The 16,983-nt window shown below is 43.3% G+C and overlaps 1 protein-coding gene across 1 annotated transcript; it reads left to right on the top strand.

The window, feature by feature from the left end:
• Positions 1-1,369: 1,369 nt before the first annotated feature.
• LOC130191864 (junctional adhesion molecule 3B-like) lies at positions 1,370-14,552 on the top strand. The gene is made up of 9 exons (XM_056411585.1): positions 1,370-1,403; positions 8,557-8,625; positions 8,742-8,855; positions 8,940-9,092; positions 9,615-9,817; positions 10,911-11,010; positions 11,731-11,860; positions 11,963-12,017; positions 12,466-14,552. The coding sequence occupies exons 1-9, from the start codon at positions 1,385-1,387 to the stop codon at positions 12,499-12,501; spliced, it is 879 nt and encodes a 292-aa protein (XP_056267560.1). The 5' UTR covers positions 1,370-1,384; the 3' UTR covers positions 12,502-14,552.
• The last annotated feature ends 2,431 nt before the right edge of the window (positions 14,553-16,983 follow it).

Raw genomic sequence — 16,983 nt, forward strand, 5'->3', positions numbered from 1 at the left:
CCGACTGAAGGTAAAACAATCAGTCTACCAGCACCTTTAACGCTCACTGAGTAAAGGTCACAGTAATGTCTTGTTTTATTATAAAGGAGAAATAGTGATATGTATGTATACAGTGTATGTGTATATATATATTTATATATAAAAATATATTTATATATATGTGTGTATATATATATTTATATATATAAACAGAGAAATGCACAACGCTCAAATTCAGAATCCTTGCCTTTAAACGAGTCTTTGGGACTTCGGTAAAGCTGTGATGTCACAACTCTACACGTGCGTTACAATCGTTCCCCGGCTACAAATCGGCTCAAACCGAGCGTTTCAGACAGAGACATGTATATTCCACAAATGGTATGAGAAGAATAATGTGTTTTTAGATCATTTAAGCATGTGAACATGTTCTAGTAGAGACCCAGAATACAAAAAATGAACCTATAAAAGGAGAACGATATTGCCCCTTTAACACCATAAAGTGTAAAAAACAAACAATTTGCAATTTCTAATATTCATTAAATTATGTAATAATAACTGTACATTACCAGCCACATCAAAGACAGAAATTGAAAGGCAAGGAAAGCTGTGAATTCTCACTCCCGGCCTTTTCAGGAAACCAATCAAACTCTTACCCAAATGCCGATATGCTCCACAGAGCAAACGGTGCATTTAGTGAACCACTTCACCCCTGTTCAGCATGTGATATATTTATACGTAGGTTTTATATAGCTGCGTATTTAAAACGTGCTTGACAAGCTGCTCTGGGTCCATCCGTTACAGCGCTCAAACGTGGTGACATTTGCTCAGCAGCTGGGGGAGAATCCGATGCCTTTATGTGGGAGAGTTTTCCTCATCTTCTCTCAGCCACTCCACTTGCATTTCCCTCGACTTTATCCTTTTGACACATTTGTGGACGTTTTTCGCGCAGTGACAGTTCCCCCAGAGGCGCTGTAAGTCGCGAAACAGATCAAGTGCATCTTGGCTATTGCATGCCTTCTGCTTGTGTCTTCAGCTCAAGCTCAGAGGAGCAAAAAGTCTGCGGTTGAAGGCTTGTGTATGTAATGAAAAAAAAGATCTAAATAGTTTTTCTCAAACCAATAAGAAGCGGATTTCCCCACTCGAGCCAACAAAGAGAGATTACTTTGCCGGAAATCTCACCATGTTTTATTTCATCTCGTGAACTCGTCGAATCTGAAACATGCACGAGGTTTCGACAGAGCTGTCGCAACACAGCGAGCAGAGTAGTGGAGAGGAGAGGTGAACTTACACACGCCGGTGGGCGACCACAGCTGGGACAACACAACCGGGAGGGGGGCTTTCTCTTTGCCCTGCCAGCTCAGCTCTAAGAGGTCTCCCTCTTTGTCATCATGTCTTCTTCTTCCGAATGGGACAACACCTCCGAGGTCTGTTTCGTCACTTTCTCCCACAGCTACCAGAACAGGTGGAATCCTGTCAAGTGTTGGTCACCGTATAGGGTGTGTGTGGGGGGGGGGGGGGAGAATCCAGTTACTGTAGAAATATCGACAATATTGCTATGGGAACTGGAGCGAGCTGTAATCGTCTCTCAGAAAGAAGCTTATGCTAATCTGTGATGATGCTCTTATGAATTAATTTGTCAGGCTTTGTGTCCCCACTGACATCATAGACTTTTATCAAATGGAAATTAGCATCTCCTCGAGGGTGAAGCAGCCGCGGCATGAGAGGGCTTCGGCAACTCACATCCAGTCAGCGCTCCGGTGTCACAGTGCTTGATTAGACTGTCTGTAATTAACAGGCCAGTTAGTGTTAGTCAGGTTTTTTTAGTTTTTTTTATTACTTTATCACACTCCACTTAATAATATTTATTAAATATCTTTGTTTTACCTTTTTGTTTTACAGTGGATAACCATTTTAAGACCAGGGTCTCGAGTTGTTTTATTTACTTTTAATCCAGTCGTCCTCACGATGACGTCATTGTGACGTCTTTCTCTAATTCTCAAAGCACAATTGGCACATTGGTTTTTTTCCCCGGTCCTTTCGACGTTTCCCTTCGAACACTTAGTAAGTTACCCTTTCATTGGCTCTGAGGTGCTCGGGGCCCACGTTGAACTTATGTGAGCAGACTCAGCAGCCAAGAACATCGAACCTTTCAACGATGTCCTGTGTGCAACATGAATCCTTCACACTGCTACCTTTTCAAACAAAATATACCAAACACACACTGAAGATGTGCTGCTTATCTCTGCTCTCCATCTGTGATCGTGGGTTTGAAGTCTGGAACGGACAAAACAAGGAGCTTGTGAATGTGACCACGGACACAGCTACGGACGAAATGATGAATGGATTCATTGAGAACCCGACGGCGGTCCAATCCATGATGACAGTAGCGGCGGCCTCATTAACCAGAAGTAACAAAGCACCCCGCCTAATGAAGTGAAATGGTGTTAATAGAGCAATCGCGGTAACAAATGTTACCATTGCAGGGCTCCAGACTAACTTTTTTTACTAGGAGCACAGTGGCCCCTAACTTAAAATTTTAGGGGCGCAAGCAGAAAATTTAGGGGCGCACACTATAAATCGACTTGCAAAGTTTTCCCATCATTTTTACTGTATTACTGATAAATAATTTGACAATATACAAATTTATGCCTGTTTGCCTTCATGAACTGCAAAACATTCACAACAGAGAACTCTTCAGAAGTTACTGTATTGAGTTTAAACATATTTTAAGAGAAAACATACCTTGAGCATGTGCATGTTGCACTTCGATGTGGCCAATCAAAACATTTGTTGGTTTCTAGAGATGCACCGATCAGGTTTTTGGTGCCAATCACCGATCACTGAAATCAGTATCTGCCGATCACCGATAATACCGATCACTGAAATCAGTATCTGCCGATCTGATAATACCGATCACCGATCACGGTGTTGATTGAAGCATTCTATTTATTGTGTAGCAGTATTGCTATGAGGACTATGAGGAAATACATATATAAAGCAACTCAAACATTAAAGAAATTACCGATTTCTTTAAACATTTAGGACTTTTACTTTGAAAAATGTCCTAATTGATACATTTAAATGGTTTGATTGCTATTGTAGGGGATTTCAGATATGTATGGAACACATCTGCATCATTCATTTCCTGGAACTCTTGGGGAAATCTATTTACAGGACTTTTCTTAACATACAAAAGTCTGACTTATTTTTATAAACTCTTCCTTGGTCCAGTAAAAATGTTTTAATGTTAGCATAATTTAAGCTAAATCTCAGAAACGATCTATAAAGATACATCAGTTCATAGTTGCCTCCACTTCCCAGAGCCCCCCCCCCCCCCCCCCCGCTCTCACACACAGGCCAGCCTTCTTCTTCTGTTTTCGTCTCCTTGCTTCTTCTTCTGGCGTGCATGTCGGTTAGCAAACCAGTCATTCAGGCATTACCGCTAACTATAGTGGGCTGAAGTGTAGAACAAGTTTGTCAGCAACACAAATATTTAATAACAACAACAAAAAATCTGCTAATTTACTGGTCGCGCATGCGCTAGTTGATGAAAAATGTACTCGCACTGTGTCTAATTTTAGGCGCAAAATGCGACCATTTGGTCGCAGACTGGAGCCCTGCCTTGACGATAACAGGCTCAGAACGGGATGTTGATGTGGAATTTGTAACGGACTTGTTGCTTTGGGAAATACTTTTGATGTCCATCCTGCTAACATCTGCATCACTCGTGACCCATTTGTTTGCCTGCTTGTGTTTTCTTGTTGTCTCTGGCGAGCTCTCGCTGGGATGAACACTGTTTCCTGCTTTTGTAGTCTTGTAGTTCTCAGAGGTAGCGGACAGAACCAGCAGCGCGTCGTGCTAATTAATGCTCAGCGTTTACATTCTTTCACATCGCCACATTTGACCTCCGTTAGAACTGGAAACACCGGGGCTGTTTTTACTCGTGTCGCGGGGCGGCAAACCGTCGTTTCTATAAACTGGTCAAACATCCATCATGTGGAGGCCGCGGCCTCGGAGGTGTCCGGGTTTGATGGGACTGTTGGTGCTGGTCAAGGAGCAGGAGATGACCGGCTCTGGGCAGTGGAGGCAAAGAACCCTCAAATCAACTGAATCCAGCGTTTCAGAAATGACGTGACGGATGAATACAAATGAAGTCAGGGAATGCTACCGGGTCGGTCGTATCACATTCGGCTGAGACTCAGCGCAACTCGAGTACGTGAGGAGCTTGCGAGCAGCAACCGGTTGGCATTAAGTGAAACTGGGGTGCGCCTCCTTTGATGTCTGAGCCTCCGAAGGGGCGTGGGAATATTCTCCACAGGCATGAGGCAGAGCCGTTCCACCGGGGGATAGAACCAGGTTGCTTAATTGAACCTTTCTATTTATGGCAGCGGCCTCACCTCTCTGGATTCAAAGAACAGCGGCGCAGGAAACGAGTGCAGTTTTTCCCAGGGCGAACAACAGAAAAGACAACGAGGGATTCATTACACAGGAAATACCCAGCTCCTCTGTGCCTCTTGTATTATTCAGAGATGTTAAAAAAAAAACTGTGTGCTTTATGAGGGCATTACATCAACATTGCAGACAAAACAACAACAACCCTGCGCTCAGAGATGTGTCCAACCAAGAAGGACAACACAGAGAAAGGGAAACAGAGACCTGCACATCATGCCACGTGTTAGTCTCTAAGCATGGTTTAAAAGCTAAAAATCTAACATCACACACAGACTCATGGCTCCGGTGTGCCAGAAGTGAGAAACAACAAGGATTCATTCCATCAAAGGTTAATCAGATTGTAGAAAACCAACATTGTAAATGAGTTCAAACCAAAAAGAAAGAATTGAATGAGTACGGAGAGGCTTGCTTACCCAAATAGACATAAATGCATGAATGAATACATTTGCTGTCTGGACTGAGAGAACGATATAAAAAAAGACTCAACTTCCAGCAAATTTGTATTCTTTAACAACACATTGCATTGTTTTCTAGCTAGCTAGCTTAGTTTGTCTAGTTTCACCACAATGCCATTGTTTAGAAGTGAAGAGCTGTGTCCCAGGTTCACAACGACCACGTGCAGAACATGTGGACACCATCAGTTCCATTGGTGCGATGGGTGAAGATCTGGGGAGGCTGTTCATGGGGGGACACAGACAGGACGGGTGTCGTCAGGGGAGGACGGATGGAGAAACGCTGCTCTCATAAAACACGGTCAGCACTTCCCGAGCTTCCACCAGGCGCACATGCTCCAGCAGACGGTCCTGCTCGTTGATGCAGTCGCCCGGTGAGAAACAACGCATCCCTTACTGAAGGCGTACCGCGGGGGGGAGCCCAATTTCAGTCTTTGGTTTTGTCTCAAATTCCAAAGTGGATGATTTCATGATCACAAATAGCAAATACTCGCATGGGAGACGCTGGAACGAGCACATGTTGGCTTCTCTCCTTGAAAAATGACTTTGGCCATTCTGAAAATAGATATCTGTTTGTAGTTGGTCGACTAATCAATTCACAAACTATTTTTCCCCATTCCACAAATGGCTTGATGCTGCATATGATCCACAGCTATCATTGCAATGATTTATGAGTCAGAAGTCAGAATTGATCCGTTCTTCCTGTTTGCTAGCTTTGTTCATCACTCAGATGAACCTCAGTGCCGGTCTTTGGGGGGGGGGGGGTCATGTGTTTTCCTGGTCAGCTGTTTGCACGGCAGACCCTCTCGCGTTTCTTAACATCTACGTCAAGCTCACTTAGTCGCCTAATCTGCACTACTGCTCCCCGCATTAAGGAGGAGCATAGGAACGGAGGGGGTGGGAGGTGCTAAACGCCATTAGCTCTGTCAGAGCAGAATATGTGGAGCGCCGCATTTGATTTAGCGCGAGGAAAGTCCAAGCGCTAAATTAGTCACCTGGAATAATTCAACTTTGGATTCTATTTCGACACGGCCCATTCTGATATTTTGGACCCTCGGCATACTTGGCCTAGTTAGATTCAGCGTTAAGTTACACACGACGCACCGTATCTTAGGAGCTCCAAACCAGAAGGAAGCATGACGAGCCTTTTTTCAGAACTGGTTGAAAGGCTTGAATTCAGATTCAGTCACAGTTCCACCGTGAGTGAGAAGAACAGATCGCTCTGCAGCTGGCGGCTGTACGAGGATGTCGCTGCAGTGACTGGATCGGTGCTGCTCTGACTCACACTTCTTAAAAAGGAGCGCGGATGTTGAAGTTCTCAATTATAAAACATCGCATTTTCTTTTTTAGGTTGTCAATAACTTAGTTTATTTGATTCAGTGGAGCTTAACTCATCCCAAGCTGTGTTGTCTCTGCTGCCGAGTACGGAATGAATGGCTCTCCAAATCAAATATTTAATAAAATTAGCAAGTCAGACAATGGAAAGGTTTTCTGTTGTCCTCAACTGTTGAACTGTTGAGCGATATTTTCCGATAAGTAGTTTTAAATGATACGGCGCTGCTTTAGTGCTATGGGGGGTCAGAGGGGTCCGCACACCGGAGCTCCTGATGTTTGAAACATTTGTTTTATACTTGTTATTTGCCGCCCACATGCTCAATGTCGTCATAAAGAACCGCTTCTCTGTTTCCATTCAGACGGGATGGAGCGCATAGCTAACGCCAGGAATATTAATAACGTCGGAACATGAGCTTCAAACGTAAACTTCCCAAGGGGCCTCCTCAGACGCGGGTCTTTTATTGTCGAGCGTAGGTGTGACCTCCTGTTGACCTCCACGCTGCCTCGGTATTGTCAGCGGCGGCTAAAAACAAGCTGTCGTCTTGTCATGATCTGCAGAAAGACCGCGAGATAATGAGCTTAGCCCGTCTGCTCCAGCAGGCGACAGTTGGTGGAGAGGTTAAACTCGTTGGAGCAGGTTTGTGAGTGAGAGGCCAGTTCCAAACTCTAATTAGAACGGGCACTCGGTAGAGCGCATACCTTCGCATATCACAAGATTGGACATTGAATTATGAACATGTTGGCATTAGTTGCATGCCAATTGGATAGAAATTGACCGTGCTATGGTAAAAAGAAGATGTTGACCTTTCCATGACCTTGACCTTTGACCCGATCAATCCCAAAATCTAATCAAATGGTCCCCGGATAAAAACCAATCATCCCACCAAATTTCATGCGATTCGGTTTAATACTTTTTGACTTATGCGAATAACACGCAGACAAATACACGGCGATCAAAACATTACCTTCGCATTGAAAATGCGAAGGTAATTCATGGCGGACGACACCTGTCCTCGCCCTTCAGGGTCCCTTTGTGATCATTCGGTGTCTCTTTTCCTACATTACATTACATCACATGTCATTTAGCGGACGCTTTTATCCAGAGCGACTTTCAATAAGTGCATCAACCATGAGTACAAACTCAGAACAACAAGAATCAAGAAACATTTCTAGTGGATTTGTGTTTATTGCGTTGTTTTTCTTTGTCCTGTTGTGATCCGTATTGGCCTCACGGGGGCCACTGTGGTCTCATTGTGAGTCATTGTGGTTGTTGTTGGTCTTCGTGGTCATTTTGCATCACTTTGTGTGTTTTTTTTATCTAACTGTGGATGTTTTTCATCTCTGTGTTCGTGTTTTTTTGTCTGAGTAATTTGTTTGTCTCTTTGAGGTAATATTCTGGCTGACTCCAACAAGAAAGGTTAGACGTCACTTTATGCAGCGGTTCTGGAGTAGGTGGCCTTGTCCTGAACCCAGTAGGCCCACTCATCAACCATCCATGAAACAATACAAATAAGTCTGTGTGTCATAACTGAAGTCACCTTGATGTTATCGGACAGACGACTTCGATGCACCAGGACAGCCAGATGTGCAGAACGGGACTCATAAATCATTTTATAATGAACTTCTTCTGAAGATTCAGCTGGGGCTTGGCAGCATGAGAGGTTGCACAAATGGAGATTTCAGAGAAGTGACCCTGCATCCCAGAGTCAGACCGTCGCTTTACCTCTGAGGCTCCGTGGGCACATGAACGTCCACGTGGAATTGACTCCGTGGAGATTTGTTTACGGGCTTGTGAGGATGATTCAGCAGGAGCCCCCTCCCAAAGCCCATAGCCCTCCACCACATACCAACACAGAGAGAGAGAGAGAGAGAAGGACAGAGAGAGGGGGGGGGGGGGGCTCGGCAGGCAGTTGAACTACTGGCATGGTAAGCTTGCCCTGAAAAGGACACATGCCTCCCTGCGTAATTATCTACTGTGCATAGAAACAGCCCCCCTCACCCTCAACACACACACACACACACACACTCAATGGTTTGACCAACACAACTCAAATTGGAAGCTGTCCGCTAACAGAACATGGTCAAACATCATCACGATGTTAAGATTGCCGCACCGATGAGGCTTTGGCATTTATCTCCTTTTTAAATTGTGTTTGTGAAATTAAAAGCGATCTCAACGTCTCCTCAAGGAGAGCGTTAAGTAAGCACAGCACGGCGAGCCGATGTCAGCCGGCATTGTCCATGAGATCATCAGCGCATCATAAAAAAATTCATGCTCTACAAAGTCTCATGTTGCGACGCCCCCTCTCCCCCCCCCCCCTATTTTTATTTGTTGCAGGCTACTTCAGCGCGTTGGCAGTGGTGCTGAAGTCAAACAACGAATCGCCGTGGACCAACGAGTTTGACAGTGAGAGCTGATGGACCCCCACTTAAAAATATACAAATTAAATAATGCAACATGTTGATTGATTTCCTGTCATAACACCCCCCCCCCCCTCACCCCTCACCTCTCCTATTTTCCAGAAATCGAGTTATCCTGTTTGATTGAGTCCATTTCCACAACCAACCCCAGAATCGAATGGAAGAAGATAACGAACGAGGGGCCGAGTTATGTGTACTTTGACGGGAAGATCTCAGGTGAAATGAGACAAACGAGCCTCTTCTGTTTCCTCCACCTTCATTCATTGCTGCCATTGTTGACCGGGCTTTTCCCTCCGACAGGTGACCTGGAGAACAGAGCGTTGATCCGAGAACCCGCCTCGCTGCTGATAACCAACGCCACGAGGTCGGACACGGCCAAGTACCGCTGCGAGGTCACTGCCTCCGACGACCAGAAGTCAGTCGACGAGATCGTGATCGTCCTCGTCGTGAGAGGTACCCGACCCGACCCGCATCGTCCACCTGCACACCACGTAGAGTCACCGATGTGTGAAGCTAGAACTCAAGAGTCTTCCGAATGCAGCCAAACAAGCTTGTTCTGGTGTCCTTAAAAAGAGGGACCTCGCTAAGTGATTCACACTTGTGATGCTGTAAGATGAGACCGTGTTGTAGGTCGCTCCCTTTGGCATACATGGGAGGATGTGTTGTGACCAGACCTGCCCAGCTGCAAAGGCGTGTTCTGGGCTATAAGAGGAAACCTCTGAAACTGCATCTGCTCTGAATTGCAGTGCTAAAGAAAGCAAGCGCTGCATGTTTTGGTGGAGTTCTTTGGCACGGGCCTTAAAAACCATGTACCCGTCCGGTCTTGTCGGTGCTGTGAGTCCAGTGAACCACAAGGGGTCACGGCGACTATGATTTTCCGCTTTTTTTTTAAGCATCAGGGTGAATTTCGTCTTCCGCTGTGATGTGAAAACAATAAATCTGAAGTGTAAAAAAAAACGTTTCATCTCGCCACAGTGAAGCCGGTGGTGCCGAAATGCAGCGTCCCAAAGTCGGTGCCATTTGGGAAGTCGGCGGAGCTGAGCTGCGTGGAGGAGGAGGGCTTCCCCAAGTCCCAATACCAGTGGTTCAAGAACAGGGAGGAGATTCCCGACGACCCAAAGTCCAGCCTCAAGTTCTTCAACTCCTCGTACACGCTCAACGCCGACTCAGGGACTCTGGTTAGTCTGCGCGCGCATGTGTCTTCACACAAGGGCACGGAAGGGCGGGGCAGCGGGGGGGGGGCACGGTGGCCTGATGCCTAGGGGTGGGGGCAGATATTTTGGGGAGTCAGTGGAGGGGTCTTGAGCCAGGGGGGAAGCCTACTGTCCTCGCTTGCACATTCCTCAATTGTGGATCTGCTCGCCTCGAACGCTCTCCTGTCCACCTTGTTCACAGAAACACCGTTTCACTCCTCTGCCAATCCACTATGAGGATGCCCACCGGCCAGTTTGGAAGATCTATTATTATTTTGTATTAGTTTACAATATTTGGCAAGAAAAACTGAATTATTTCTGGAAACTTGAAAAAACCCTTGTAATTGTTTTAAGGGCATTTTTAATTATTGCACGAGACCACAACATTCTGATTTGCGTTGCTCGACATGAGAGGTCACTATCAGGCGGGCCGCGATCCGGGTCCGGACCCAGACTCCGTTGTCTCTGGACCCTGGACCAAAAACCGACAGATAATTGAGAATTATTTTCAGAGATGGCTTCTATTTAACCGGCGTAACTTTTCTAGCCTTCATGGCTCATTCAGCGGTGGAGGAAACACACCGACCGATTACACGCAGTCTAAATCATCTCACGGGATCCTAGTCGGTTATTTCACTTGGCGCTCCAAAAAGAGAAACAGGAGCAGCTTAACCACGAATGCACAGACTCTTATATGTTTATTATTCCCACAACCAGTTCAAAAGCAGTATGTCTCATGTTCTGAACATTTCTTATAACATTTAATGAGTTGAAGTTAATTGAACCTAAACTGAAACCAGCTGTTGCGTCTGAAACAGAAATCAAACGAAACAAAAACTAAATTGAGTCAAAACCAAAGTCATTTGTAGAATAAAATTACAACCGTAGTCATGTAACAGGAGCAGAACGGACATGGAACTGTCCTTGGAGACATTTTTATTATAAATATATATATTTTATATATCTGATCTACTGCAATGACCAATACACACAAATCCCAATCCGATATGTTCTTAAACCTTGGGCGGTGACACCGGCAGCATCAGTCACAATTCTTTCTGTGATCTCCCCGATGCAGAAGTTCATCGCAGTCAGAAAAGAAGACTCAGGCGAGTACTCCTGCCGAGCGAAGAACGATGCAGGATACTCCGTGTGTCCACCGCAGAAGATGGAAGTCTGTAAGTGTGTCTCACATACGTTGTTAAGATATATATATATATATATATACACTACCGTTCAAAAGTTTGGGGTCATCCAGACAATTTCGTGTATTCCATGAAAACTCACTTTTATTTATCAAATGAATTGAAAATTGAATAGTCAAGACATTGACAAGGTTAGAAATAATGATTAATATTTGAAGTATTAATTTTGTTCTTCAAACTTAAAGCTCAAAGGAAGGCCAGTTGTATAGCTTATATCACCAGCATAACTGTTTTCAGCTGTGCTAACATAATTGCACAAAGGTTTTCTAATCAGACATTAGTCTTCTAAGGTGATTAGCAAACACAATGTACCATTAGAACACTGGAGTGATAGTTGATGGAAATGGGCCTCTATACACCTATGGAGATATTTCATTAGAAACCAGACGTTTCCACCTAGAATAGTCATTTACCACATTAACAATGTATAGTGTGTGTTTTTGATTAATGTTATCTTTATTGAAAAAACTGTGCTTTAAAAAAATAAATAAAGACATTTCTAAGTGACCCCAAACTTTTGAACGGTAGTGTATATATATATACAGTATATATGTGTATGTGTATATCGGTCCCACTAATCTAGACGACACGGATAACGTGTCCTTTACTGAAGACCATACTGTGTCACCCTGCCGTTTAACATGGGGTTACCCTGATGTGTTTCATCTCCGCTTTCTCACCTGACCTCGGCAGACGACATCGATGTTGTGGGCATTGTACTGGGAGTGCTGGTGGTGGTGATGGTGCTCGTGTGTATAACGGCGGGGATCTGCTGTGCGTACAAGCGGGGCTACTTCTCCGGCCAGAAACCGACGGGGAACAAGTAAGACCGATCCTCTCCACATGCTCAGCAGATACACTCGCTCCTCTCCAGCCCTTACCCATCCCCCATGCCAACCCTGTTCCTGTGCTGTGTGTCCTGCAGTTACAAAGTTCCAGCTAAAGGAGACGGAGTGGACTACGTCAGGACGGAGGATGAGGTTTGTAGATGGCGGTTAGATCGAGAGACGTGTAGAATTAGAAATAGAAAAGTCGACGGGGGAATAGGGTAACCAATATATACCAATATTAAACTCCCCCAGCAAGTATTTTAAGTTTTCTGAAAAGTAAAAGAAATTCATTTTGTCAACATATTGGAGTCAATTGGAAATCTTTTTCTTTTTTTTGTCACTCCATAAACTAGAAAATACAGATAAGATAAGATTGTAGTAAAATGTTGTTTAAATCCGATTATGAATGATATCTGAACAAACCGCTCTAAAGATAGATAAGAATGAAGCTAAAGTGTGTTGGCGGTAAGAGCTCCTGAAGTGAGCGCTCCTCATTTAGAGGAACGAGATGAGGTGGCGAGAGAAGAGTGCAACATGTCACTCGGGAGCATTCCGACACTTCCTTTTGATTTCCCTCGTGGCCGCTCGTCTCTTTCAGGGGGACTTCCGACACAAGTCGTCATTCGTGATCTGAGGATGGACGGGGACGTCCCGGGCTGAGCGAGCGAGGCGTGACCTGTGGGGACCCCCCCCCCCCACACACACACAGCCCACGTGCTCCGAGCGCTCGGCCCAAACTAGCCGCTCAAGTTTGCCAAAGGTGACGAGATTTCACGGGACAACAAACTCGTCGGAGCTCTTGATTACACAACGTAGGGGACTGAGATTTCTTCTTGGACTTTTTACCGCCACCAACCGAATTATTTCGCTAAATTATGGAGTTCTTACTTTACCGCTGTTGCATGGTTTGAAAAAAAAACACCGACCGAGGTGGAGGAGGCGATTCTTTGTTCTGCCGAGTAGAAAAGGAGGAGCGTCTTCCCTCCAACGTCTGTCATCATGACACCTTTCTACTTTCGCTTCAAACCCTTCTCGTCATTTGTATAACCTTTTTTTTCTACTGTTGAAATTTGTCAGACTATTTTTGATGGAATATATTTTAAAAATGCCTACAGATAAAAGGTTTACTTTTTTAAATATTTGTAAAATACTAACATGTGTTGTTGATTTTGTTTTGTTTTTATTTGGTCGTGGATAAAAACAAGTATGTCACACTTTAACCACATCAGGCTGGAAGCAGTTACACCTCTGCAATCGGAAGAAAGATGGACAGACGAAAAAGAAAAGAAGAAAAAGAAAAGAAAAAGGACTCAAATCTGCATATCGCAATGTGGTTCTTGATCGACGGTCTTACATATTTAATTTCCCGCTTTCTGTCGTGAGGCTCTTCCATGTCCATGTTTGTAGATAGTCTTAGTCAGAGGCTTGAAGAGTGCCAGTCTAATGCTGTGAACACTGCACACAATCAGTGTGCATTTTCTTGATTTATAAGTGTCCTTCTATGCTTGCTGGTGATTTTGTATATATTGAATTTACTGTCCAGAGTTTTGCTGTCATGTGTACATTCAGTATTACACTATAATAATTATGGTAATAATAATACAGGGTTTTGTCGGTTAACCTTCCAGACCCAAAGGTAAAGGAAGTTGTAAAACTAGACGTGGTACTTTGACGTTTTACTGTGTAAAAGCCCTCGATTTGAAATTCTGAATGGAAACAAACTGGACAGAGGACAGAGAGCTTCCTGTCCCTGCGCGTGACAGTTGAGGACTTTGTTATTTAGACTACTGACTCGTCTGTATTTAAGCCCCATTCACTAAAGGTGCCAAGGACGGCTCTCCGGTACATTCACAGACTGCTACAGGCAGCTGTCCGATCTGTCCACGTCCAGTCTGTTTACAAACAATTGTTTGCTAATATTTGTGCAAATTAGAGTGTAGACCCTCGTGTAACATTTCTAATCTTTATTCTTTTCATAGATCTGACCCGGCGCGTCAGTGTGACCGTGATATACGGCCAGGGTCTGGAGGGTTAACAGTTGTAGTGATTGTATATAGATATTTGTATTTTTGTTGTTGCTTTTTCTCTCTCTCTCAAGAGTATGTAAAGTGGTGGTTCTTTTTGAGGCAATATGAAACTCTTTCCATTTGTAAGACTGGGAAAAGGTAACATTTTATCATATCATTCCGAACAAATGAGTATGGAAGCCCCAAGGGGAAAGTGAGAATTATTTTTTCAGGTGGAAAAAAGTCACAAAAATCTTTCACGCTTCTTAAAATGAGAAAGTTAAATATATATATATGTATACATTATATATATTAATATATATAATGTATATATATATATAATGTTATTGATATATAAATATATATATATATTGTATATATATATCCATCCATCCATTATCAATACCGCTTATCCTCATTAGGGTCGCGAGGGCGCTGGAGCCGATCCCAGCTGACATAGGGCGAAGACAGGGGACACCCTGGACAGGCCGCCAGTCCATCGAGGGCACTATATATATATATTCATATATATAATGTTTTCATTATATATATATATAATGTTCTCATTATATATATAATGTGTTCATTTTAAGGAGCTTGAAAGATTTTCCAGACTTTTCTTTTTATATATATATATACAGGACTGTCTCAGAAAATTAGAATATTGTGATATAGTTCTTTATTTTTTTGCAACAATAAAACAAAAATGTCATTGATTTCTTATCACCTTTAATAATCAACTGAATGTTATTTTTTTTTTTATTTTTTTTAATTAAACTTGCTAAAAAACAAAAAAAAAAAAAAAAATCTCAAATCAATTTTCATAAAATTTCAAAAGACCAAGAAAAAAAAAAAAAAAATAACAGCAAACAGCTGAGTGTTTGTCAAGGCTCGAAGCTTTTAATGAGTTGTTTAATATTATTTTATCAAGTCTTTTGTTTAATACCCTACTTTTTCATTTTATTCTAATATTTAGAGATTTAGGGATATTTTTTTTTTAGCAAGCTTCAAGAATAAGCAATATTAAAAAAATAAAAGGCTGCAATATTATTTCAGAATGTGATTTGTAATGAATATGTTTGCATGATTTTGTTTATTTATTTAAACACAGAAAAATAAAGAACTTCATCACATTATCTATATATATATATATATATATGAAACAGGAGAGAAGAAGAAAAAAATGTCGCTCTGGAAAGAAAATCTAAATTCCATGATCACTTTTCAGAGTTATTGTAAATCCCAGAAAAATGTATTTCGTTTTTTAGTCATGATCACCTTTCGTTTGTGTCTTTGTTGTAATACTTATGGTGTCCACTAGAGGCTGCAGTGCGCGACTACATGTTCTCAATAGGATTTTTCCTTCAGGTGACTTTGTCAACACAATCCCACGTACATTGTGTGTTAAAGGATGTGTCCATGAAAACTCACCTGGGAGAAAGCGTGAAGGCCTTTAGTCTCGTTTTAGAAGCCATGTCAGTGGTGCACTTCAGCCTTGTGTGGACAACATGGGCATTACAACAATGAACACAGACAAAGAAATTATCGTGGCATAGAAAAAAAAGTATTTACTCATAAAGTAACCAAGAAAGATGTTCAAGCAAAACCGTTTTTTCAAACAATTTCGATTCTCTTTTTTTATCACTGACCCCTCAAGGCTTCCATACCTGAACAAGAGCTTTCCACCGCCTGCTCAGTCATGATCCGACCCTTGTGTCAGTGTTCAGAACAAACCGCTCACTGTTTCAGAGTTCTGTTGCTTTTGGCCCCAACTCCTCACTTTCTGGAGGCTTCATCCAGATAAAACAAACACATCTGATATGCATCAGACCTCCATGACCTCTTGTTCAGCTGTTATGAAGTGGGAATTGTGGTAAAATGTTCACCCAGCTCCAGTCATGGTAGAGACGATCTGCCCAACGTTTGCACAGAGGAAGAGGAAACTGCTTTTTCCAAGTTGCATTGAGGAACCTTGAGCATCCTGTTGCAGGTGCTTTCCTTTTTATCGTGAGCTACAAGTCACGCAGACGCTCCAGTTGTACACATTGCATTCCTCTTCAGTCAGTGCGGTTACATGCAATCGAATTATTGGCTTAGTCGGACTGAAATCGAATTATCCGTTTCATGTAAACACCTTAGTCGGACCATGGAAGAATAGTAGAGGGATGTAGCTTCGCCTTGCTCTCTGTTCGCCATCTTTCTTGAAATGTTGTTGTTGGTAGTGGTGAAGAGGTCAAGCGGAAATGGCTGTATCACCACGAGTTGTAATGAAAACAGCGCCACCTATCGTATCGGATATGACATGCTTTCGGCCAATGATTCGAATTACTCACTGCCATGTATATTGGGATAACAGCAGATCCCCCAAAAGATAGCATAGACCGACTAAAGCAAGATTCGAATTATACCATCATGGAAACGCACTGAGTGCCTTCTGCCTTCACAGTAGTCCGGTTGCTCCACAGCCATGCCCCCCCCCCCCCTCCCCTCCACGCATGCTTGGCTACTGAGGCCGTCGAAGGCGTCGTCTTTTACATCCATTGAACCACAAGCGCGGCGTTTAAGAGGAATGATGTCACTGCAACTATTCCCCCCTCCCTTCTTTTACATACGTACCTGCAAATTTGTAAATAGCCCTTTTTTTCTTCCATAGGTTTGAAGGTGTAGACATGTTGAAGTAGAAATATAAATATATTAGTGCCTAAATAAAGTGGGATTATTTTTGGTAAAGTCACATAGCACTATTAGGCCAAATGACACGCGAGCTCTGGTTTATATCGGTTCATATAGTGTTTTTGTTTATTTGTAACGCGTACAGCCGAGGGGGGGGGGGCATTTTATTTGTGAAACCCACCGCCTCTCCACGGCTCGCAGCGATGAACACGATGTCCACATCGAGAGTTGTATTCATTAAAAGTGCCATGCAGCCGTAACGAGCTCTCATTATTCAGGCGGTTGTTTTATAAAGCTCAGGCAAAGCGTCAGCCACGACAACAAACAGGACTTCCAGCTCCCCCCCCGCCCCATAACAAGATGGTTAGAGACGGTTCACTGTATGTGTGTGTGTGTGTGTGTATGGTCTGTGTGTGCGTACGTGTGTGTGTGTATGC

The sequence above is a fragment of the Pseudoliparis swirei genome, chromosome 3 (assembly GCF_029220125.1).
Source record: "Pseudoliparis swirei isolate HS2019 ecotype Mariana Trench chromosome 3, NWPU_hadal_v1, whole genome shotgun sequence".
Classification (NCBI taxonomy): domain Eukaryota; kingdom Metazoa; phylum Chordata; class Actinopteri; order Perciformes; family Liparidae; genus Pseudoliparis; species Pseudoliparis swirei.